The 25,629-nt window shown below is 44.5% G+C and overlaps 1 protein-coding gene across 4 annotated transcripts in view; it reads left to right on the top strand.

Annotated features, from left to right (window-relative positions):
- LOC140699626 (uncharacterized) overlaps positions 1–25,629 on the top strand; it is a 48,251-nt gene that overhangs the window by 5,249 nt on the left and 17,373 nt on the right. The window contains exons 2-3 of one of the 4 annotated variants that reach the window (XM_072972258.1): positions 2,250–2,409; positions 5,585–5,758. In XM_072972258.1, coding sequence (XP_072828359.1) covers positions 5,601–5,758 — 158 coding nt within the window. In that variant the 5' untranslated portion in view covers positions 2,250–2,409; positions 5,585–5,600. Of the gene's footprint in view, positions 1–2,249; positions 2,410–5,584; positions 5,759–6,301; positions 6,364–17,125; positions 17,431–25,629 lie in introns of those variants that run through there. The other 3 variants (XR_012077849.1, XR_012077847.1, XR_012077848.1) reach the window with 3 other exon arrangements.

Below are 25,629 nucleotides of genomic sequence, written 5' to 3'. Positions count from 1 at the left end.
AGCAATTTCAATGAGGAAACTGTTTTGGCATCTAACAAATCAGCATAAATGACTGATGAGGAAGATCAGCTTCCCCATCCCACTCAGTCATCATGTTGATGTGACACTCACATTGGCAAACATTTTCTCCTATGAGCAACGTAAAGTTCAAGACGTTATGAATGGCTTTTTGTTTTTATTTCTTAGACTTTCCACATTCATTGTGTCTCGTGAGATTATATGAATCCTGCTTATTGTCAGCCCAGCACTAAACTTTTTAAAAGGATCACGTGTTTAAAAGGCTAGTGGGCAATTTTTTAGAAGACAGAAATCCTTAGATTTTGGTCCTAGAGTTGAATCTTGGTTAGTGGTGAATGAAAATTCCCGTTAAAATTTTAAATTCAGTGATATAAAGTCTTAAAAATAGTTAAATATTAGTCAATTTCCTTAAACACTATAAGAGTTATTTACCTTTAAGCCTGTTTCTGGGGCAATTTTGCAATGATTCCCTCCCTTTATCGATTCCCTCTTTATCAGAATCCTTGAGAGGCCCCTGTCATCATTGTCACTATCGTCATCATCATCATGGAACTGATTCTTCTGGATGATTCTAGGAAAATAAAGAGATGGACGGGATTATGAGTAGGACAGTGTGTGCATATAGAATAAGAACAGCTGTCAGACATTAGATGCAAGATACCCATTTCATTTAGAGAAGAATGTGGTCATGAAATCCTGATGTGGTGAATGAAGGAAGCGGTGGGAACAGGATAGTCAATGGAAAGGAGGAGGAAGTGAGTGAAGTTGAGAGCATAGGTCCTTGGTTAGTTGATCAGCACATTGGTGAGAATGAGAGGAGTGTGATGGCAGAATCATGTCCCTCCCCGGCCACAGGGTAGCCACCTGTGACATGTTACTGTACATGGCAAAAGGGTTGACAGATATTTTAGGATAAAAATCTTAGAGGATTTCTGTCTCCTAAATTGTCTATTAGTTAGCCTTTTAAACCCATGATACATTATTAAAGATTAGTGCAGGGGCACAAATAAAAAGGATTCATATAATCTCACCAGACATACTGAATGTAGAAAGGATAAGGAAGAAAAACAAAAAGGCACTTATAAGTGCCTTGAACCATAAATTGCTCATGAGAGAAAATGTTACACAAGGTGAATGTCACAGCCACATACATACTGACTGAGTGGGATGGGACAAGGGGATCCTGAGATGAGACAATAGGGTGAGTAGCCCGGATTGTCCAGGTGGGCCCAATGTAATCACAGGTGTCCTTAAAATGGAGGATATTTCCCAGCTGAGTTTAAAATCAGAGGGAGGTGTAGCGATGGAGCAATGTTCAGAAAGGCTGCTGACCATGAAAATGGAGGAAGTTGAGGGGCACAAGCTATGGAAGGTGGGTGACCTCTGTAAACTGGGGGGAAAAAAAAGGAAACATTCTCTTCTAGACCCTCTAGAAGGAAGGAACCCTGCTGGTACCTTGAATTTAGCCCAATGAGAACTGTGTTGGATCTCTGACCTACACAGCCATAAGCTGAAAATTCTGTGCTAGTTTAAGCTATTAAGCTTATGGGAATTTGTTACAGTGGTAATAGGAAAATAACATAGTGAGCGGTAGTGTAAGGGATTAAAGGTGTAGGATCGGGTGTGGAGAGAATTCTGACATTTACACCTAAAAAACAACCAGGTGAAGTGGGAAGGTGATTTAAGGAAGACCTACCTGGCAGGGCTGTCAAGCAGACTGGAGCGAGCGAAGCCTTGGAGTTAGAGGAATCAATTAAACCTCTACAAGGAAAATAAGAAATAAAATGTAACAGGGCTTCAGTGTTAGTAGATGTAGGAATGGAAATGGGTAGAGAGATATAAACATTATTTTGAAATTAGCTACAGGTTTGATGACTGCATGTTTGGGAGAGTTAGCCGATGTGTGGATTGAATGCATCCCCTCAAAATCCATCTGTCGATACCTCATCTCCCAGGGTGATGGTACAGGGAGGCGGGGCCTTTGCGAGGTGATTAGTAGGATAAAATGAGGTCATGAGAGTAGAGCCCTCATGAATGGTATTAGTGTTCTTATACAGGGCCCCAAAGTGCTTGCTTCTCTCTCCTCTCTGGGCCATGAAGATAGTGGGAAGACAGCCATCTTCGAGCTGGCAATCCTCTCCCAGATACATTGACCTTGAAAGCCTCAGCCTCCAAACCGTAAGGAATATGCTGGTTGTTTAAGCCACCCGACCCACGGTAATTTGTTACAGAATCCCAGACTGACGAAGACAGTGGAGAATGCCACTGCGTTTGGCACTGATTGCCTGGAGAATGCTGAAACCCAGGGAAGTGGGCAGCACAGACGTTTACTCATTTAATCCTGCCAACACTGTAGGGGATAGAGTCAACATATTCCTCGCTATTTAAAAGGTAAGGAAAAAGAGGCACAAATAATAACAACGACAACGACAACAACAACAACAATAACAATAATTTGTCCAAGATTCACACAGAACTCCCTGGAGGGAGAGTGAGAATTAATACTTATGCAGGCTGGCCCCAGAGCCCCTGCTCATAACTAATAAGTCAGATCACCTTGCTTATTGGGATCAGTTTTTTCAACTGTGATATGAGTGTACTGTGTCCAGTAACTTATAATTTCAAAATACCTCACTGTAAGGGAATCATTAGTTGCAGGCATTACAAACCACAGAAAGCTAGACATACAAAAATAACTTGTTAGGGCAAGATAACCAATAATGTTTTTAAATATTATACCTGCTGACCCTTTGCAATAAAGTGTTTATTTATAATTCTGTCTGGCTACAGAATAACATCATAATCCTGCATGTGGCTGGTGGCTCCCGTGTTGGACAGCACGGGTCTAGAGAATTTAAATAACTTGCCCAGCCTTGCCCAGGAAGCTCGTGGTGGGATCAGAACTATAGTCTGGGACTGTTCCTTCCTATCCAACAAGTCCCTCATGGAAGTTTAGAAGCTTCTCCTTTGGTGCCCAGATGTCTATCCGTACTTATGACATCTTGTCAGGTGCCCCGGCCTGCTCCTGAACATCAGCCAGAACCCACTTCTGCTCTTTTTTGGCGAGGTAATACCTTCTAGCAACTTTCATTACCTTCTTGGCATCAGTTCTTACCTGGAAGGGTAGTGGCTAGAGATGGAAATGTGTCCACATGACAGGTTTTTCAAAAATATAGTAGGAGTGGTCAAGAGAAGAAAACCTCAGGAATACGAGTGGAAGCATGTCATTTAATATACCAAATGCGTACTTTCAATGTATGTTTGTGTTTCCGAGTCCAGGCTTGTTCTACTCGTGTATTACAGGCCAACACATCAGGAGACAAGGATTTGGGGCAAGAAAGAGCGGCTTAAATTTGTAAAGCCAGCGGAGAAGATGGTAGACCAATGTCCTGGAGAACCATCATCCCAAATCTGAATTCAGGCTCTTATATTAAAAAGGGGAAGCGGGAATGCTTGGTTGTTGCAAACTTGGTGTATGAATTCTTTGTTGTTAGAATCCTTTGTTCTTGCAGCTCTTCACCTGGGTCAGATCCGTGTAAACCTCCAACAAGCAAATGTTATTTTCTATTCTGTATCTTGTTATCTTTATACGAATGGAAAAGTGTTAATATCCTTCAAAGTCAGAGCCTTGAGAATAGGGTCTCCTGTATATTTCAGGATCTAGGCTACATTGTTTCACAAAAGGTGCAGAAACAACAAGACTAAGCCTAGGACACAGGGCACAGGGTTAAAGTCAAAGGAACAGATCTAATATGGAGTCAGATTTCTTCTTTCCTATTTCAGTAGTGCCATGGGGAAGGCACTTTGGGCAGCTTTCTGTAGGGTCCTGGAGGCTTTCTCTCTCAGCCTCTGTGCACCTCTATTGAAAACCGGTCATCGCTATTGGCCTGCTGGAAAACCACTCCGCCTGTTTTGCCCTGAAGTTGTGTTCTGTTTATAACTCATCTCTACTCCTTGGAAAACAACTCAATAAAGACTCAGTTGGTTTTCCACCAGCCCTGGGCAGGGGTGAGGGATAGCATGTTATTATTTTATAAAAAAATATATAAAAGAAGTTTTAAGACAACACTGGACACATAGGAGAGAGACAAACAATGCTTCCTGGCTTAAATCAAAAGTGATGACTCAGTGAGTCTATGGCTGCTGTATTTGCTGAGCTAGTTACTCCTTTGCTCCATTACACATTTATTTTAACTGAAAAAGAAATATATGCATATGGATAAAAAAATTCAAACAGAGCAAAAAATACTCAAGTGAAAGAACTTTTCCCTCATCCTCTGTTCCTACACGCCTCCCTGGAGATGCCAATGTTTACAATCCTTTGTGTGCTTTTCCAGATATGCTATGCACGTTCCCACCAATGTATGTAAATTCCTTTAAAGTTTTACTTATTTTTAACTTAAAGGGACTTAAATCCTCAAGTGGCTTCTGCCACAGTAATAGAAAAGAAGAAATCTGACTCCATATTAGATCTGTTCCTTTGACTTTAACCCTGTGCTCTGTCTCCTAGGCTTCATCTTGCTTGTAAAACAATGTTGCCTAGAGCCTAAAATATACAGGAGAGCCTATTCGGAAGGCTCTGACCTTTAAGGGTATTTAACACTTTTCCAATCATATAAAGATAACAAGTTGCAGAATAGAAAATAACGTTTGTTTTGTTGGAGGTTTACAGGGATCTGACCCAGGGAGATAGCTGCAAGAACAAAGGATTCTAACCAGAAGGAATTCCTACACCAAGAAGTTTGCAAAAACCAAGCACATAGGAAAGCAGCCTGAATTCTGACTTGGGGAGATGGTTTTCTAGGACATTAGTTTGCCATCTAGGTCTACAGAAACTTGCTATTCCATGCCCCAACACTTGGTCTCCCAACTTACTGGCCTGTCCTGCACTGAGGAGAATGAATTTGGACTCAATAACACTTCTACCTACCTAGCAAGCTGGGTACTGGGACTGAGGGCAGCTCTCCCACACACAGGGGCCTAAGGTGAGCCCTTGATTATTCCCAGAGGTTGGGGTGTGGTTTACCCAGGAGGGATGGGGACTATACACCAACACTCAGGCAGTCTGCTCCTTCTGGGGCTCTGACATTTTACCTCCCGCTCCCTGCCAGCCCAACACTTGGGACAGTGGAGCTAAGGCAGAGATCGTGCCTGCCTGTTTCCCAGCGTGTAAAAGGGGAACATGTACTCTTCCCAAGGTAGTTCTGAGAAACAACACCTGCGGGTGCTTGGTTCCCGGAGCAACAGTAAACCTAGCTCCTTGTGGGGGCAACGGGTGTGATACCCGTAGGGTTTCTGCAGAGACCTTAGCTGGAGGGCTGGGCCAGGGACGTAAAATATGAGCTGTGGGCAATGACGGGTTAGAGAAGGGTGTATAGGCAGGACTGCTGCCTCCTTCGGGATGCCCCAAGAGGTAAAACGCTTTCTCCCCATCTCTGCTACTCCCCTCCCAATTCCAGATAACTGCCTTCTCTCTGCTCCTCCTGTCCATGTGTCTCCCTCCACTTTTCCCCTCCTCCCCTCCTCCTCCCCTCTTCTCCCTCCCTCGGTTCCCCTTCTCTCTCAGGACCCAGAGCAGATCGATGGCCCTCCTGCGCATGCGCAGTCGCTGCCAGCTGGACCGCGGTTTGGAAGCTCCAGCTCCGAGCCGGGGATCGGCCCCAATGGCTTCTCAGCTCTGTCGCCCTGTAGGCCTTTGGCTCCTGCCTGGGGCCGGGGCCTCTGGCTGTGGAAGTGCAAGGTGAGGGGATATCGGGAAAGGGGTGAGGCGGCTGCGGGAGGGCGGTCGGCGTGTCACAGCCCCCCAGGGCGCCAGTCAGCGTGTGTTCAGCTGGATTGCTCGGGCCAGGCCCCTCTGCCCGCGCCACCTGCCCTGGCGCACCGGCCACAGCTGCCCAGGGCCAGGTGTGCCCCTGCCGCCTCTTGACCCAGCCGGGCTCCCCTCAGTCCGCGGCTGGCGTCCCCTTCCCCTCTCCCTCCCTCGAGTCCTCTCCTCCCGGGCTTCCTCTCCTTGGCCGCCGACCCGTCCCCACCACTGGGCGGGCTGTGTCCCGGGCGGGCGGGGTCTGCACACCCGGACGGGGCGGGCGGCTTGGGCTGGGGCTGGGGCTGGCCTCCGAGCGGGGCTGCAGCCCGCGTCCCCCACCCCGCTCTCCCTGCCCCGCGACCCCGGGGCTGCCTTCCTCTCCCTTTCCCGATCCCTGAGGTCAAGATTAGCGGCGTGGGCGCTGCTCCCTGGGCTGAGAGCCCGCGGCTGTAATGCCCAGCTTCTCCTGGTGGAGTCGGGAAAATGGAGCAGCAGTGCTGAGGGAGCTTCTGTCTCCTTGATCAGTATTTCTGCCCCAGGTAAGTACCTTGAACTCTTTCAGGTGTTATGATGGCGGTGCTTGTTGATGTAACGTGTTTTTATACTGAGAGGAATTACAGTGGTGAAAGCAGGGCTTTGTTCAGTTAAAAATGAGCTGAAGGCATGAGGCTGTCTCATCCTCCATCCTTCACTCTCCCAGGGTGAAACGTGAGACCGTTGATCTTAAAAAGATACTTATAGTCCCTAACTAGTCCAGCCCAGCTATTGTGTGTTAACAGGAACAGCACAACCCGAGGCGTTGGAGACCCAGTGACACTGCACTACTAAAGAGCTCCTGGCAAAATCTGGTTTGTTTTGTTTTGTTTTGTTTTTCTTTGTTTTTCTTAAATTGTGGGACAGACTAGTAGTATAGAGGGAAAAATAATTGGCAAGAAGGATTTTTTCATATAACAGCTTTATTGTGATATTGTTCACACACCATGAAGTCCACCCACTTAAATGTTACAATTCAGCAGCTTTTAGCATATTCACATTTGTGCAACCATTATTATTCCAGAACGTTTTCATCACATCAGAAAGACCAGTTGAAATGCATGACCTATCCACCCCTTCCCAGTGGTGGTTCTAAAGAAGTTTCTTGGCTGTTCCTGACCATAAATTAACTTGTTACATTCCATGAAATATCTAGGAGGAATTCTAATCAGAATTGCAATGAATCTGTCTATCAAAGCAGGAAGAATTAATGTCTTTATGGCATAAACTTCTACACATGAATATATCTGGGACCCTATCTTTTCATCTATCCAGAGCCATGCCTATGGGAAATCCTCATTAATTCTTGGGTTTGTGAATGATGAGGCTCAATACATCATTAGATGCAACTGTAGCCTTTCACTGAAGAGAAAAGTAACCTCGTAGAAGCCAAGTGATTCTCTGATGGTTAGAATGAGTGACCGCCAGTGCTGGAGTGTTCGAGTGGACTTGGTGCTTGCAGAGTTCTCCACCACCTACAGCTAAGGGGATTACCGTGTTCTTTTACTTTTTTTTATGGCGTTGCTTTTATTTTTACTTATTATATAAAATTATTTTTTATTGAAGTGTAGTCAATTTACCATGTTAGCTTCAGATGTACAGCAGAGATTCAGTTATAAGCTTATGCATATGTTTATAAATGTTTTTCAGATTGTTTTTAGTACAACTCATTACAAGTAATTGAAAATAGTACCCTGTGCTATATAGTAGGTCCTTGTCATTTATTTTATATTTATTAATGTGTATCTGTTAATCCTCCCTTTCCTGCCTGCTAACAACAGTTTGCTTTCTATGTCCATGAGTCTATTTCTAGCAGCACCGTTTTTGCTAGCAATATATGCTGGTTGGCTCTTTTCTGTTTCAGTAATTCCATCTTATGTGTGGGCGTTTTTCTTCTGGTGGGCCTGTGTGTGGTGTGCACACGTGGTAATAGAGATCTGTATTTGGGAGGACTCCAGGCCTTGTGTAGTCCCTCGTATGGAGCGCCCACTGAACTGATGCTTGAACTTGGAAGAAAACAGTAAAAGTTGGAATTTCCACCATGGTTGAGACTTCCAGGTTTCTATAACCTGTTTAGCCCACCTAAATTTTGGCTGCACCCATACTGGATAATTTGGTGGAACTTCATGGTATGGTGGTATAGAGACAGGGCCTTGTATGCTTCTTCTCTTTCCTTTTTCTAACAGTCATTCTCCTGGGCCTTCCAGGTACTCCCCCAGAAGGGCCCAGGGCTGGCTTGGTGCTGCACTTAGGCAATATTTGTTAATAAGTCCCTTTCCTCATCTCTTCTGAGCCTCCATTTCCTTCTCTGCACAATGAGGGCTTAGACTAGATAAGTGCTTTTCAGTTTCTTTTAAAGCCATGTTTCCTTTGAGAAACAGAAAATGCAAATCTCTCCTCCCATCCCAACCCTTTAGATTTTGACACGTCCTCCAAGGAGTCACATAGCTCTTTGTGGTAAATTGATGTGATTGTGATTCCACGTGGCACAGAAAAGACTCTTCAGAGATTGATTGCAGGGAGAGGGCAGGAAAGGGGCATTATGTCACACTTTCTTGTGTGAGCACTGGAGCAAAGGCTTGGGTTTAAATACGGTGTCTGATGTGGCATCTCTCTAATCTTGCACAATGTGATAAACCTCTATCCCTAGTTTCTTAATGTGTCAAGTTGGGGTGGTAATATTTTAAGGCTTTTGTGAAACATTATACACATAAGCCATTTGTGTCTCTGTAGATACAAGACCTGCTAGAGAGTCGGAATTTCTTTAAAAATACATATATATTGTCCACAGCACTCTGTCTGTGTGTATTTTGAAGTTCCTGGAGGGTGAGGGTTGAGTGTAATGTCCATTGTGGGACAGGTGGCCCATGGGTCTGTGTGCCTCAGATTTCCCCCTCCTCCCCAGTCCTCTTCCTCTCAGTCCAGGATGAAGTTCCCTAGTAGATTTACACAGAGGTCTTGTGGAAATGGCTCTTCATTTTATTGTTTCACCAAGAAGGGCTGCCATCATGATCTCTGTGGCCAGGTTTTGGTGACCTGAAGGCTATGCAATTGGGGATTTCTATTTAATAAAAAGAAAAAAAAATTACAAATACAAAATTAGACCTAGGTTGGTGGCAAGGGCTTTTGAAAGTGGGGACCATTAGCTTTGTTAGCTTCAGGTGCAGTGGCCTCTGGCCACAAGGACACATCCTCATGCTCTGAAGTTGGAGGGACCAGTGGGTTCAGTGGGAATATTTACTGAGTGCATCTCATGGGCTGCGCATTGTCTTAATTGTACTGTGTGTTCCTTATTTGAGACAGTGAGCTCATTTAAACACAATAGCCTCTTTAAAATATTAGACTTTTTATTTTTAGATGTAATGTAGATTCCCATGTAGTTGTAAGAGATAATATGGAGAGGGCCTATGGGCTCTTTGCCCAATTTTCTTTAATGGTTCCATCTTGCAAAGTTGGGGTACTATTCATTCGTGACTCACTAATCCTTTTAGGTTTGTGTTATTGCCCTCATTTCTATTTATGAATAAACTGGTGTTTAGAGAAGCACACAGGTCTGCCCAGGTCAACCACGTGGTTAGTGTAGATTTGGGTGGAATGTGGGCTTGGCATTTCCAAGCAATACCATTATGATGGTCTGTGGCAGGGAGCAGCATTCATTTTGCTTGTTTATTCATTCATTCAACAAACATTTATTGAATAAACTCTGTGGTTCAGATGCTTTCATAGGGTTATCTGATTCTTCAGCAGTATGGAGAATCAGGTAATATTTTCTTTTTTTTTTTAATATGAGAAAAATATCTCTGAGAGGTTATAACCTCCCCAAAGGAAAAATAGCTCATAAATGAGGGATAGTACACTTGTACAGTTCCTTCTTCTTATGCAGGTGGTACCCTAGGCATTTTACATCTGCATAATTCCATAATCCAGATATATTCTTGTAAGGCAAGGAGTTTTTTTTTAATTGAATTATAGTCAAGTTTACAATGTTGTGTCAATTGCAAGGTGGGTTTTTTTTTTGAATTTTGAATTGAGAAAATATTTTTTGAGGGGGTTAATTAAGTTTATTTATTTGTTTCATTGTTCTAAAATGAGGTACTGAGGATTGAGCCTAGGTCCTTGAACATGCTAAGCACATGCTCTACCACTGAACTGTACCCTCCTCCCCAAAGCAAGTTTTCTTACCCATTATTCTGCACCTTAGGAGTTCAAATAAATTGGAGTTGAAATCCAGATATTTTGATCCTACTATGGTTCTTTGCATTATATCCTGCTGAGGGGTGGGGAAGCAGTTCCTTTATTCATTCCTTTATTCAGCAGTTTTGAGCACCGACTGCATCAGGGCCTGCCTAGGTGGTTGGAAACAGAAAACAAGAAATGACCCTTTTCTGCAGGGGATGGAAGCCTAGACCAAAAGCTGGGCAATGTGATCTGAGCTTCAGTAGCCATGTGCAGACGCTGAGGACAAACTTATCCACGATTTGCTTGGACTTCCCTTGCCTTCTGGCTGGTGCACACCAGGTCGCTGCAACCCAGTGAGGCCCGCAGCCCACAGCACAGTATGTACATCGATTTACCCTCCCTTCTCGGCAGGGACTGCAACATGAGCGCCCCTGACTACGTGCAGTGTGCTGAGGACCACCAGACTCTCCCCGTTGTCGTCCAACCCGTGGGGATCATCTTAGAGAATTTCTTTTGCATCTATAATGGAATCTCCTTGGTGAGCCAAATCAGCCCGTGCGGCTCCCAGTGGGCACTCTGTATCTACTATAGGTATCACTATGTGCCCGAGAATGGATGGAGTGACTCCCAGACCCACCGCAATGTCGTGGGCCTTGTCACCATTACCAACTGCCTCTTGGCCAAGACCTTCTAGAAGCTCCATGCACAGAGGAGCTGTATGGCACCACGCGCTATGACTCTCAGCTCTTTGTCTTTGTGCTGTATGGGGAGGTGGCCGAGCAGCCGCGCACCGACGTGGCCTTCAATCTACGAGGACTGCAGGCTGGTGGAGAAGAGGATCGACGACTTCACTGAGTCACTCTTCATCTTGCCCAAGTCCAAGTGGCTGGATGGGGCCCCCGAAAATTCTGGGGAGAAGACCCCCCTCCTCTACATCCTATTTGAGTAGGAGGACATCGTGGGACTGGACACAGACAGCAGGCAAGTCAACCTGAAGGCCGGGCCACCCTGGCTGTGTGAAAGATTGCTTCCCTACATCCAGAATGGGATCAGCAAGGAGGAGGGCTGTCTTGTAGCCAAGGCGGGAAGGAGGTGCAGCCCGCCGGTTTTCAGACATTTAAAAGTAAATCTGCTTTTGTTTCAGAGAGATACTTTTAGGGTTAGTGTGGACACTTACTCCCCCTTTTCAGCCAGGAAACTTGGTGGGACCCCTGGAGTTGCTGTCCAATAGAGTAGCCACAGCCACTGATGTTAGGAGTGCTGGGGAGGAGGCTGGTCTGAGCTGAGATGTGCTGTAGGTCAAATGCACATCAGATGCTGAAACTTGTCTAGTAAAAAGAATATAAACTATCTTGTTACTTTCTATATTGATTACATGTCAAAATGATAGTATTTTACATACAGTAGAATAAGTAAGGTCTGTTCTTAAAATCAGTTACTTGTTTTTTTTTTTTTTTTACATTTTAAACGTGGCAACTGGGAAACATTATTTACATGACTCTCATTTCATTCCTGTTGGACAGCCTGTCCTGGGACAGTTTCATCCCTTCGCTTATAGATGAGACTCTGATTCCCGAGACGCAGAACGAGGTGCTGGTTGAGCTCGGGGTGGAGCCGGTGTCTCCTGCCTCCCAGGCCCAGCACTAGCACGGCTCAGGCCCTCTCCCCTGCCTGACAGCCACCATGCCAATTTAGGACATCAGAAACACTGCCAGGGGCATCCGAATGAGCTCCTTATGCAGGGAAAGGCGTGTCACGGAGAATGGAACAGAGCAGGGAAAAATTCGTCCTCACTTTGTCCCTGTGATTATGGCAAAGGCCCCACTCTGCCTTGGAAGGGCAGACGAGCTCTTCTGGGCTGCCTACCCCCTCACCCTCTACTATGTTTCCCTGTGTATCTTTCAAGCTGTCCCTCGGGCAGAAGAGGGTGAGATGTCTTTGCCGAGAGGTGGTCCCCCTTTACTGGGGAGATTGAGGGGAGCTGTGTCCCCCCCGGCCTGCGGTCTCGGGCCTTGAGTCTCGAGAGCGTTCATGGCGGTCCCACAGGTGACGGTCGGAGGACATGACACGTGCTGCCGGGCCCGCTGTGCAGGAGGGGCTCTGTGATTGTCTGATTCTAAGGTCAGATTCTCCTTTCTTGTTGTTGGTAAGATGGAGGAGAAGATGCCAGAGAATTGATAAAAAGAAAATCCACAACAGTCCTGTGAATGACAGACAAAGGGGATCCGTGTCCCACCTGCGTATGGTGCCTGGCGGGCTCTGGATTAATTTTCACTTCCTCCCCGGACATTCCTCTATGGCTTAAGGAAGGGGAGAGGCATGTCGTGGCCATGATCTGTACTTGTCCTCACATGGTCCTGTGATCTACATGCCCACACTACCCTTCTGCTCCTTGGAGATGAGGTGTCAGGTTTAGGAAACTGGGCACTGCTGAGGGCATAGCTGCCAGAACTGTGCTACACCAAGGCTGGCTCCGTTCACCTGACCTGTCACCTCCTGTTGAGTCCCAAGGCGTCATTCAAGGTAGGCGCATCGGTGCAATGTAAGCAGGGACCACCTTCTCGCCCTGGACAGACTGGTGGGTGAGCAGTGGAAGCCCGGAGCCCTGCACCAGCCCCCAGGCCAGTGCCTCCTCTTTCGTCAAAGGAGGCACTGGTGACATTTTTGCTCAGCAACTGCTTGGCTTTGAGTCTGCAGACCCACCAGAGAATGCCAGATTGTTTTTGCCTTTTGAAGTCTGCCCTTGGGATTTGGTGGAGTAGCTGGATGTGTGCTTAGCCCATAGTGGTTGACACTGTCACCATTGTTTACCCGGAACCTCGTGTACCAGGCATGGCTCCAGGCATCAAAATACAGCAGCGCATTAAACCTCCCTCCTTGTGGGTCTGTCTGTTTTGGTACCACAAGGGCTCAGCCAGCATCTGAACGTCAGTGAGATAACGCGGCCAGTGAGCTCGGGTCAAGCACGTTCTCCTCCAGTCACTTTTACTCCATAGTTGCTTTTACTATTCCACAGTCATTAATTTTTTAAACAATGCTTTGGTTCAGGAGCAGAACCTAATTCTCCCCTGTTCCTCTTGGTGGGAGTGAGTAACATTGTCCAGCTTGAAGTGTGAACACATTTTGTAGCCCAAAAGCTGTCTACACACAACTAGGTGAAGTTTTGGTTTGGGGCGCTGACCACGTTGGGGTCCCCCGGCAGCACCGCTCCCCTCAGGCCCCTGCCTTCCCTGGATCAGGAGGTGAGGGTGGGTCTCACCGTCCCCGCGTCTCTCTCCTCATCACACTCACGTAATTTCTTGCAAATGCTGTCAGTTATTTTTGTTCTTGTGTGTTTCTTATTTTCGCTTTTCCTCTTTTCCTTTTTCTATTTTCCTTTTTCTCTTATACCACCCTGTGAGCATGTTGTTGGGTCTGAAAATGTGGGCTGTGCACACCCTGCATTGGAATAGCCAGATCGCCCTCTGTGCTGTCTCCATCGCTTTAAAAAGCAAAAACTTAACAGTTGCCATGATTCATATATTATCCTAGTCATCTTCTTATTTTCTAGTTTTTTGGAATTTTTGCTCTGTTAGCACATCACCCACTGGAGTTTGATACCTGTTAAAGTCCTTGTTTTGAGGAACCTGTTTGTTCCTCCTTATATTTGGTAACAAATGCTCTCTTACTAATTTTGTTTATTTGTTTTGAAGAAGAGAGATGCGAATTGATTTAGGCGGCTGCTGAGGGATTTTTTTCATGGAGTATTTAAACTTGGAAAGTCAAAATCTGTAGCACCTTGCTTGATTCTGGCTTTTACACAAACGTGCTCGGCACACGGTTCCTGGCTGTCGCTGTGTGACGTGCGTGACTGTGCTTCCTGGCCGGCGGTCACTGGTGAGGAAGTGGCCGGCTCGGGGGTGAGCAGCTGCAGTGGACTCTGTTGGAGGAAGCAGTCACCAGTTTTTTGTTTTTCTGGTTTTATTTTTGCATTCACCTTCCCAGAGCCATTTACTTTATTTTGCATTCATAGAGGGGCAGGAGCGGGTCTAAAACCATGCCACTCTTTTGTTCCCTTTATGAGGCTGGTTTTTCTAAGTATCAGGAAAACATTGCCTTGTCCTAAGGAGCTGGTTCACTTGGATCTGGTGGACACAGGGACCGCTAAAGGGGACCGTAGCTTCCTCTCTTCTTCAGCCAGTGGGTATTCAGAGCCGGGTCTGTGGTTTGCCTCAGCAGCCGTGCAGGCCTCCCTGCACCGGCCTTTACTTTTACCCCTTTTTGGCAGTTAATAGCTGACTCTGTGTCTGTTGCAGCTGATGTCCACCACTGACGGCCATGTCGTTATTTTGCGGTAGTGAGTCTCCAACACCCCTGTCAGCCGTGAAGGGACCTTGCATTCTCACCCCGACCCTGTTTCATCTCACCCAGGGGAAGGGTTTGGCCACCACCGTCATGCTGGACATGAGGCCTTGTTTCTCCTTTCATGCTCTGGTCCAAATGTGGACACTTCATCCTTCACTGACTTGGTCTCGCTTGAGACAGTCCAGACTTTCTGAAAGAGTCCATCACATTCTGGGGGGGGAACAGAACAAAAGTAAGAGTCGCAAGTAGGAGTCAAGGCTGTCTGGGTTGGCAAATGCAGGCTGGGATCTGTGATGTCTGGTCTGTGCCCTGGAAACAGGCCTTTCCCGTGGCTCCCGAGAGAAAAGGGGTTGGAGCGAGAACAGACTTGCCTGGGTTCCTACCATCCTCATCTACTCACTGACATGAGTGTCAGCTAACTAGGAGCTCCCCCAAACCTCGGGCCCTTCAAAGCTCAGACCACGGGAGATCCTTGAGTCCCTTCTCCTGGTCCTTCTTTGTGAGAATCCAGTGCCTTCTGAGGTGACCGGCAGCAGGAGATGCCTATCCCTCCAGGGAACTCCCATCGGAGGACTGTGACTCAGTGCACCTTGCTGTGAGCTTAACGGTTTCCATCCGTGCTCCCTGCAGAACCAGACTTGAGACTGGCTTAGCGACAGAAATGACAAGACTGATTCCAGGGCAGGGCCAGGTGGAGGGAACAGTGGAAATTGAATGTGACCTCAAAAACCTAGGTGGGTGATGGGGCTGTTACTAAAATGGGGAGCCTGGGAGGTACCTGCCAGGAATCGAAGTCTAGAGTAAATGGTGGTCATAAGGCTTTTTTTTTTTTTTTGACATAAGGCATTTTTAAGATGCCATTTGTCATCCAAGTTAGGACTTCCAAGAGGCACTCGGGTCTATGAGCCTGGGGCTCAGGTGAAGGAGCCGGACTAGAGATACACGTTAGGATTCGTCATTCTTAGCTGGTGTTCACAGCCGTGCAAGTGGATCAGCTCATCTCAAGAGGTGCAGACTTTGGCTGGTGGGGGCAGGGCTGTGCCTGGTTTGGAGGAAAGCCCAGACCATGCAGCTTTGGTGTGTCAGTCAGCGGCGTTTGTGATTTTCAGAGCAATGGCATTTATCCTTAAGGTTCTGGGGGGTGGGCAGGGCCACCCAGGAAGAAATCTGAAGGGAGGGTTTTGGCCACGTGTGCACATCTTGGGACGATCCAGAGGCTGCAGGGTCCACAAGGGGAAACTCCTCAGAAGCTGGAGTCGCAGTGGGGAGTTGGGAGAATGTAGTCACACTCTCCTGTGAGGAAGGGAGGGAGGCCTCGGGAGTCCGCACCCTAGCGGACTCTCTTTCCCACGAACAAAAGGCAATCAGACAGAAGATTTGAAGTGAGAAGGGATGGGCGCTGGGAGAGGAGCCAACCTGGAGAAAGGTGGTTGAACAATTCTGGAATAGTCTCCCTGAAAAATAGAGTTAAAAATACCCAGACTCTTAAGAATATTGATAGTGACTGGGGAGGAGGCAGTTGTTTTTCTGGCCTCCTAAGGGTAAGGTATGTATCCAGGGATACACAGAAGAATCGGGCAGTCTGTTCCGGGGGCTTCACCCGTACCAGGGGGAAAAGTGCAAGTTTAAAGGGGGAGAAGGGCAGCTGAGGGAAACTAGCCAGGCCCCGTGTCACGTAACAGTCGGCCGCCCTACTTGCGTGTTGCATTCACATCCATGCCTCCCAAATGGGCGGTGGCAGCCCTGTTTTGAAGATTGGGAAGCCTTCTCAGAGGGGTTAAGGAATTGGTCCATTTAGCGGCTAGTAAATGCTGTAGCAGGATTCAAGCAGGGCCTTGTCAGACTTCAAGGGCATGTTCTCTCTACTAATTCCGGTACCTCCCCGTTGTACCTGAAATGGTGAAGTGAGTCAGTTTCGGACCCTTTCAGAGAAAGTACGCTTTAAGTGCCTCAGGACTGTTGCACAAAGCTCAGTGTTCTTTGATGGTTCGGAAGCACCGCAGTGCTTTTTGCTCCACAGATGTAGGGTCTTACTCTTTTGACGATTGTGTGGTTGTAAATGATGTACAGGTGCAAAACCACACTTAGCAGCTTCTGAAGGGAAACTCTCCAGTTCTCCCTTGATCCACTTTCTTCCACGGGATGTAACTGTGCTGCAGCGTAGGCCTGAGCTTTCCGTATGGAGTGAGGGTTTGATATCCAAATTAAACATAAAACAGTCAGATGGAGAAAATCGAAGATGACAATATATTTTCGGGTTTCATTAGACAAGATATACTATCTGTTAATGGCCCATAAAGCGAATGAAATTGAGTACAGAACATTGCATTTCTTACTTTCTACTGAGAGATGTCTTCCAACATAAGATTCTCTGCTTTGGAACTGCAGCTCTGCCACTAGGGCGCCTGTCATTGTGTTGGTGTGATTGCATTTATACAGTGCATGTAATCTGGGCTTCCTTAGCCCCAAACACTCCAGTGCAGAATCATAGGCTGCAGCCATCACTTAGTTATACAAATACTTCTAAAACTATATGATACCAAAAGAAAATAAATAAAAATAGAGAGAGGGAGATTGCCTTTATCAAAGTTCCTTTGGATTTTAACTGCAAAGTGTTGTTGAGCAGCTCTGGTTTCCTTTGGATATGAATATATACATTTCTTTGCATGTAACTTGGATTTTAGGCTTGAACACCAAGCTCTTGTTTTCCACGAGCCACAAAAATCATAGCCAAATGACACACCTATGAAACATTTTATTCTTTTTATCTGAGACAGAATCCTTGAATTTGGGACTTGAGCTGTGATTTTGCTGTTTGCTCTTCCCACCCCTCTTGTCACCTCACTCCTTTTTCCCACGTGGCCTCCAAGAGTTCATGGTCTCAAAGGAACAGGTGGACAAATACCAGTTGGTCGCCAAGAAGTGCTGCTGTAGACGGAGCCCAGCCAAGAGCTAAAGGACATCATCAGGGAGGACTTCCTGGAAGAAATTGGCTCTACATTCAGTTCTGAGGACAGAGTAAGAGTCAGCCATGAGAAGGAATCAAGAGGGTGACTCAGGAGGCAGGAGCAGCCCGGGTAGAGGCCTGGAGGCTTGTGGGGTGGGGACTCGGGGAGACTGCCCTGTGTGGTCCAGGGTGGTGGGTGACCCTGCTTTGAAGGACACTGGAGAGGGCCTAGGGGTGGAGGGCTTTGGAGGAGCTTGGTTTTTACTAGAACTGACACAGAGGAGGCAGTGAATGGTGTCAGCAGGAAGTGACCCTTAGGAGAGCAGCTCTGCCTGTCCTTTTGAGTCCCACCCCTTCATTCTTTTATTCATAACACACGCAATTCTGAGTGCCTAGGGGAGAGGGGGTGGACCCACAGTAGTAAGCAAAATGTACTTGCTTCTTGAGAGCTTAGCAGTGTCAGAAGTTGACTTAGATTAAAATGTTCTATTAACACAGCAGGGCACCTAATCCAAAGTGCGGAGGTTGGAGGGAAGGAAGGCTTCCTTGACAAACAGTTAAAATGAGCCTGGAGGCTAGTGGGAAGCAGCAGTCACAGGGCCCCTGAGGTCACTGGGGACCTGGTACTGAGGTGAGGATAGGCAAGCAGGGTCGGGGGTGGGGCTAGAACTCTACCAGGGAGCCTCTGAAGGGTTTGAAGTGGGGGAGATGTAATCAAATTTGTGCTTTGGGAAGGCTGCCTTGGCTGTGTGTGTGTGTGTGTAGCAGGGAAGAGGGGGAGGGTGTCACCAACTGGGAGGGTCATTAGAAGACCATTCACAGGCTCGGAGGCCACCAGTGGGAGAGGGGCATCGGGGCTGCTTGGGGACCGCAGGGGCAGGGTGGATGCCGGATTTCCTTATGGGGAGGGCTTGTTAGCGGGGTCGCTCTAGCGACACCTTGTGGCTGGAAGTAAACAGATGGAGGCCGCCAGGTGGACTTACCTCTTCTCTCCTTCCCTGCCTTGTGTGATGATCTTAGCTCTGCCAACATATGGAAAAGAAGAGCTAAGTTCCAGAGTAGCCCAGGACTTTGCTGAGCTCGTTCAAGTGAGATTTGATAGGATTTAGTCTTGTGTTGAGATCTGTAGGTTAACTTAGCTAGAAACGTCCCGTCTTTTGGATTTCCATAGGGGTATTAATTCTTGATAAAGATTGCTTTCTTGGTGAGAGGAAATTTAATACAACTGATGTCTTTCTCAAAAAAAATCTTATCTTTTAAGAAATTTAATATTCAAAATAATAGGAATATTTTAAAATGATAAAATAAGGCTTTCGTGTAGTTTCTTTGGTTTCTGAGTTGATGTGTAGGTAGACCCTTTGCATTACATAATAGCACATCTTTGTCAGTATTTAAAGAGCTGTTAGTGAGCGCCCTAGACCCCACTTTTGAAAGCATCATTAAAGCTTGCTCTGAAATAGTGAAGTCATATAGGTCTTTTTTGCAGAAGCCAGATATTTGGTTTATAATCTGCAGCATAGCTCCCTTTATAAAATAATAATAGGTTCAAAATTAAGAAAGTGGAAAATAATTGATTTTTTTAAAAACTGAAACATAAACTTTCTTGTGCTAATGTTGCAACTGGAAATTTCGAAAAGAAAAATCCCACTGTAATATCATCTACGTGAAATACATATATGTCTGTCACGTTTGAATAGTAACTGCACAGTGGTTTTTGAAGTCAGGATCATTCCAGCTCAGATACTGGCAGTGATGGTTGCTGGTTTTCAATGGAAGAACCTAAATTTGCTTTCTTAGCTTTATTCTTTTCTTTTTCTTTTCTTTTCTTTTCTTTTCTTTTCTTTTCTTTTCTTTCCTTTTCTCTCTCTCTTTTTTTTTTTTTTTTTGGGTAGTGCGAGGGTTGAGTAGTGCTGTGCCAGCATGACTTGGGGGCAATTTGGGGGCAGATGTCGTGCAGCAGCAGTGAGATATTTCCATGCCTTTTACTTTCTGGACATCACCAGGGAACATGTGTGGTTTGTGCCTGCAGGATGCGATGCTGCAGGACTCCCTGGTCCATCAATGTTATGTCTTGGAGCTGCTCCGGTCAGTGAATGATTTTCTGTGGCTTGGAGCTAATGTGGTCTGATGCAGATGATCAGATGTGTAACTGAAGTACTTTTACTTGAAATAAGAGAAAAGCTAGCAAAAATGTCTCTAAAATACAGGATGAGGGAGGAGAATTGGCTGAGCTGCTTGCAGTGGGGAATATTCTCAGGTGACTCCCTCACTGTGTCTCCTGTCACTCTCCCCCACAGCCCTGCACGGCAGTCCTACTGAAGCAACCATGCACTTTCTCAGAAATGCGCTGAATTTCCTTGTGCCTCTGATTGTTCACTTTTTTTTTTTTTGAAAGCACATCTTGCCCTTTGCTTAAATGCCGGCCTTGCTAGCCACCACTTACACTCATTCTTCTGGACCTCGTCCATATATAGCTGCTGAATGGATGAACAAAATGTAGTATCTCCATTTAGCGGAACATTATTCAGACATAAGAGTGAATAAAAAAGAAAAAATAAATAAAGGGGAATATGAAAAATCCATCTGCTCTGGGAAGTCCACCCTGACTGCTCAACCCGGCCTTTTCCCTTTGAAACCCCATCCCTTATACCCCTCTCTACTATTTTTGATAGTATTTACCACCTTCTAATAAAGTTTAACATTTTCAAAGGAAAGAGACATGCTGATACCACTTCAACATGGGAAAGCCTTGATAACAGCACGTTAATTGAAAGGAACCAGACACAAACGGCCGCATATTGTTGATTTCAGTGATCTGAAATGCCCAGAATAGGCTCATGCAGTGGCAGAGAGCAGATGATGGTTGCAAGGGGCTGGGTGGAGGAGGGTTGTGGAGTGACTGCTAGTGACAGGGGTGTTCTATTGGGGTGATGAAGTGTTCTGGAAATAGATGGTGGTGAGGGCTGCACAACCGTGAGTATGCAGAAGGCTACTGAGCGCTGTCTCTGGGAGTGCCTGTTGTTGGGGCGGCTTTATTTTGTTCTCATCCTGTAATGTGAAGGGTCATCTTGTGCTGAGATCATTCAACTCCTGTGAGTGGTAAGGCTAAGAGACTTTGCAGAGTCATGTTTCTTTTTTCCCCCTTGCTGAGTGTAGGCAAAAATGGTTTAAGCCTGAGAAAGTGCTCCATATGCAGAAATGTCTTTCAGTTTTGCCTGGTGTAAAAATCTTGAGAGCTTTTTAATCGTTTAGGACAGTCTGTAGGGAGAAACAGCCCGTGAAGCCTGGGTGAGACCTGGAAGAGCCGCTCTTCCCTCCCAGACACGGGTGGGGATTTCACCCCAGTTCAGGCAGTGAAGGGCCAAGACCCGTGAGTGAAGTTGACAGTCATGAATATTTATGTGTATCCGCTGCTTCATCTTGGATATTAATTTCTAGCTGAGTCATTTTGTGGCGGCAGACTCTTCCTACATCAGGAATTTATAGTATCTGCTCTTTGAGGTGAAGACCTGACAGACTTGATTATTTAACAGTCTATCTTGTATTGATATCTCAAATTCCTTTGTCAATCGCAAAACAGCAGAAATACAGACGTCCTTTAATGCCGATGCGACCTGGAGCAGGTTTAGTTTCTGTGCCTCAGTGGCCTTATCTGCGGGTGGGGAAGTTTATAACAGTGCTTCCCTCAGAGGAGCTGGTGAGAGGAGACTGAGAAGCACAAATGGAAGACTTACACGAGATGCTCATGAATGACAAAATTTAGTGCTGTCAGCCTGGTGAGGCCTCAGGGACAGAGATGTCAGAACAGAGCAGCCCTAGCCGGAGTTCGATCCGCATTGGCAGGTTTTATGATCACTATCACCACTGTGGGTTATCAGGTAGTTTTAAGACTTGGTAATATGAATTCATGAATAATGTTAAAGACTAGACAACTCAGATCCGGTTTACATAGTTCTCAAGATTTCCTGTGATAAATGGATATTTTTTCCCCATCTTAAATCTGAGTGGATTCTCTAAAAAAATTCCGTAGTCCTCCATCTTTTCCCTTTAATTCTCCTTTTTAAAAAAAAAAAAGTTTTTAAATGGAGTTACTGGGGACTGAACTGAGGGCCTCACGCGTGCTGAGCACATACTATCTCAACTGAGGTATACGCTCTCCCATAATTTTTTTAAACTTTACTTTCTTAGTATGCAGAGGTTAGAGGCCTCTAATTCTTTTTTTGGAGACTTGTCTATAAACCTGTAAATCTAAAATTAATGGACAAAATTTGGTTTATTAAAAAAATCATTAGAACTTTCTTCAATCCATTCAAAAGGAAATGCTTATTGAGTTAAAATGTTTCTCCTTTATGGTGATTTCTAATTTTTGGTCTCGCTTAACTTATTAAAAGTAATCCTCATCATCATAATGACCAAGCTTGCTGTGAGTGGACACCTACCAAAGGCTAAACTGTTTTTCTCATGTTTTACTTCAAAGCAGGTATTTGACGATAGGTATAAATGTCGCCTTTTTGTAGCTGAGGGATTGAGAGGTGGGCAGCTTGTCCCAAATCAAACGCAGCTGGCGGTGCCTAGCTCGGTGCTGGAACCCAGGCTGCACAGGATGCATTCTCAATTTCTCCTCTGATCAGCCTCCTGTTGAGTGGTTTCCAGAACACCTGTGAGTCCATAAATGACCGATTTTGGCGATCTCAGCCTGATGAGGCCTTCAGAGGAGAGACACCATTGAGAATGTGAGACAGAGTGGCATAAATTAAAATTGTACATTTTCACAAATGTTGCATTCTCAGGTAATGACTTAAATAGTTTATGTTTTCTTTATTTTAGTGCTATGTAAGCACTAAAAACAAAACATTAAAAATGATTATAGTGCAAAATAGGAGTGGGCTTTGAAAGTCCAATCATTGCTATTGATGTTGCTTGTTTTTCTCTAGTGGTGCTTTTTGACAGAATAATTTACAGTGACTGAATTTATTTTATGTATGTAGTCTTAGTATGGAGGAAAAGTTTGTCAGTGAATATTGAAAGTAAAATCTTTACTCTTTTCTTTACTGATGATAAATATGTACGTTGTTTCCATGGCTTAAGTATATTTCCTCATTTGTGAAATTTGAGTGATGCCGTTTACCGTGTCTGACTGTGAGAGGTAGATGCCTTGTATACAAAGCATCCAAGAGCTGCTTAGTAAAAATGTGCTGTCACAATGACAGATAGTTTAGAAGGATCAACTGTGAATACTAAAGAGGGTGGCTTGTTTCTGATGCATATTCAATATGGATATATATGAATATGGCTTAAAGTAACAAGGATTCAGGGTTTTGTGTGTGTGTGTGCGTGCAGTATGAAGTTTTAATGAAATCTGTATCATTCTATTGAGACAGGGACTAGTTAAATTGACTTAAGCAGACGACCTTGAAGATTATTTACACAGAATGTGTATTGTTACAACTCAGTGTACATGCTGCCGTGTAACTATACACTCAGACATTTAAATTCGTAGGAATCTGACCAGAAGCATTAAGTTTAGAAAAATCCACATTGATCATTTTCAGGGAATAAGCTTCTCTCTTTTGTGATTAAAGAAAATTTTGATTTATTTTTCTGCACTCTTAATAGGTTTTAAAATATCAAAACATTGATTTGACATGTCAGCTTTTTTAATAGAAAAAAGCTCATGCTGTTTTAATATGTAAATAAATGTTTTTGTATTTCAATACACTTCTATGACTTCCTGGCTCTTTGAGAAGTATTTTGCAAGATACTTAGATTACCTACTGTTGGAAAAAATACAGACATGACATTTATGAATATAGGGCTAGTACAGGTCTGTTGGTTTTTGCTACAGTGCAAGACATGAGGACTAGGAGAGCTTTGCTGCTGATGGCCAGGAGGATAGATCCCAGATCTCAGTCTCCCCTCCTGTAAAATGAAGTGGCTGGACTGGATTCTTTCCACTTCAAAGATGAGTTTCCATGAGCCTGTGTCTTTTGTATATATTCAGGAGTATTAGCAATATCTGATTAAGTACTGAATACCCCTCCCTTTCCTGAAGCGAAGTGCAGTATGTGCTACAAAAGCATTTAGTTATCTGATTCTTGTTTCTGATCCACAGACAATTTTTGTGTTGCATCTTTCCAGGCAACCTGGAAGGCCTTTTAAGCCATAGGTGGCGCTGTTGCACTTTCTTACAGTCTTAACTTTCCTGTTTGTAAAGGAAGTCTTAAACAACGTTATTTTTTTTTTATTCCTTTGCTTAGTGCTTCAGGGTAGCAAATTGTCCATTATGTCTGACTACCTGGAAATATTATTCTGCTTATGACTTAGTTTTATTCTGTGATCTCGCTGTGAACATTTCAGACTTCCTGTGCAAACAGTGGCAACATCGGACTTTTCTTTTTCTTTTTTTACATTTTTTATTGATTCATAATCATTTTACAGTGTTGTGTCAAATTCCAGTGTTCAGCACAATTTTTCAGTCATTCATGGACATATACACACTCATTGTCACATTTTTTTCTCTGTGATTTATCATAACATTTTGTGTATATTTCCCTGTGCTATACAGTGTAATCTTGTTTATCTATTCTACAACTTTGAAATACCAGTCTATCCCTTCCCACCCTCTACCCCCTCCCCGGTAACCACAAGTCTGTATTCTCTGTCCATGAGTCTATTTCTGTCCTGTATTTATGCTTTGTTTTTGTTTGTTTGTTTGTTTTGGTTTTTTAGATTCCACACAATAGCGATCTCATATGGTATTTTTCTTTCTCTTTCTGGCTTACTTCACTTAGAATGACATTCTCAAAGAGCATCTATGTTGCTGCAAATGGTGTTATGTTGTCGGTTTTTATGGCTGAGTAGTATTCCATTGTATAAACATACCACATCTTCTTTATCCAGTCACCTGTTGATGGACATTTAGGCTGTTTCCATGTTTTGGCTATTGTAAATAGTGCTGCTATGAACATTGGAGTGCAGGTGTCATCCTGAAGTAGATTTCCTTCTGGATTCAAGCCCAAGAGTGGGATTCCTGGGCCATATGGTAAGTCTATTCCTAGTCTTTTGAGGAATCTCCACACTGTTTTCCACAGTGGCTGCACCAAACTGCATTCCCACCAGCAGTGCAGGAGGGTTCCCCTTTCTCCACAGCCTCTCCAGCATTTGTCATTTGTGGATTTTTGAATGACGGCCATTCTGCCTGGTGTGAGGTGATACCTCATTGTAGTTTTGATTTGCATTTCTCTGATAATTAGTGATATTGAGCATTTTTTCATGTGCTTTTTGATCATTTGTATGTCTTCCTTGGAGAATTGCTTGTTTAGGTCTTCTGCCCATTTTTGGATTGGGTTGTTTATTTTTTTCTTATTGAGATGTATGAGCTGCTTATATATTCTGGAGATCAAGCCTTTGTCGGTTACATTTGCAAAAATTTTCTCCCATTCCATAGGTTTTCTTCTTCCTTTACTTCTGGTTTCCTTTGCTCTGCAGAAGCTTGTAAGTTTCATTAGGTCCCATTTGTTTATTCTTGCTTTTATTTCTTCTAGGAGAAAATTTTTGAAATGTATGTCAGATAATGTTTTGCCTATGTATTCCTCTAGGAGGTTCATTGTATCTTTTCTTATGTTAAAGTCTTTAATCCATTTTGAGTTGATTTTTGTATATGGTGTAAGGGAGTGTTCTAGCTTCATTGTTTTACATGCTGCTGTCCAGGTTTCCCAACACCATTTGCTGAAGAGACTGTCTTTATTCCATTGTATATTCTTGCCTCCTTTGTCGAGATGTGTTGATCAAAAGTTTGTGGGTTCATTTCTGGGCTCTCTATTCTGTTCCATTGGTCTATATGTCTGTTTTGGTACCAATACCATGCTGTCTTGATGACTGTAGCTCTATAGTATTGTCTGAAGTCTGGGAGAGTTATTCCTTCAGCCTCTTTCTTTCTCTTCAGTAATTCTTTGGCAATTCTAGGTCTTTGATGGTTCCATATAAATTTTATTATGATTTGTTCTAGTTCTGTGAAATATGTCCTGGGTAATTGGATAGGGATTGCATTAAATCTGTAGATTGCCTTGGGCCGTGTGACCATTTTAACAATATTGATTCTTCCAATCCAGGAGCATGGAATATCTTTCCATTTTTTAAATTCTTCTTTAATTTCCTTCATCAGTGGTTTATAGTTTTCTGTGTATAATTCTTTCACCTCCTTGGTTAGATTTATTCCCAGATATTTTATTACTTTGGGTGCTATTTTAAAGGGGAGTGTTTCTTTACTTTCTTTTTCAGTTGATTTATCGTTAGTGTAAAG

This window comes from Vicugna pacos, chromosome 11 (genome assembly GCF_048564905.1).
Source record: "Vicugna pacos chromosome 11, VicPac4, whole genome shotgun sequence".
NCBI lineage: Eukaryota > Metazoa > Chordata > Mammalia > Artiodactyla > Camelidae > Vicugna > Vicugna pacos.
Note: the sequence above shows the minus strand (reverse complement) of the source record. Positions and strands in the feature narration are given on the sequence as shown.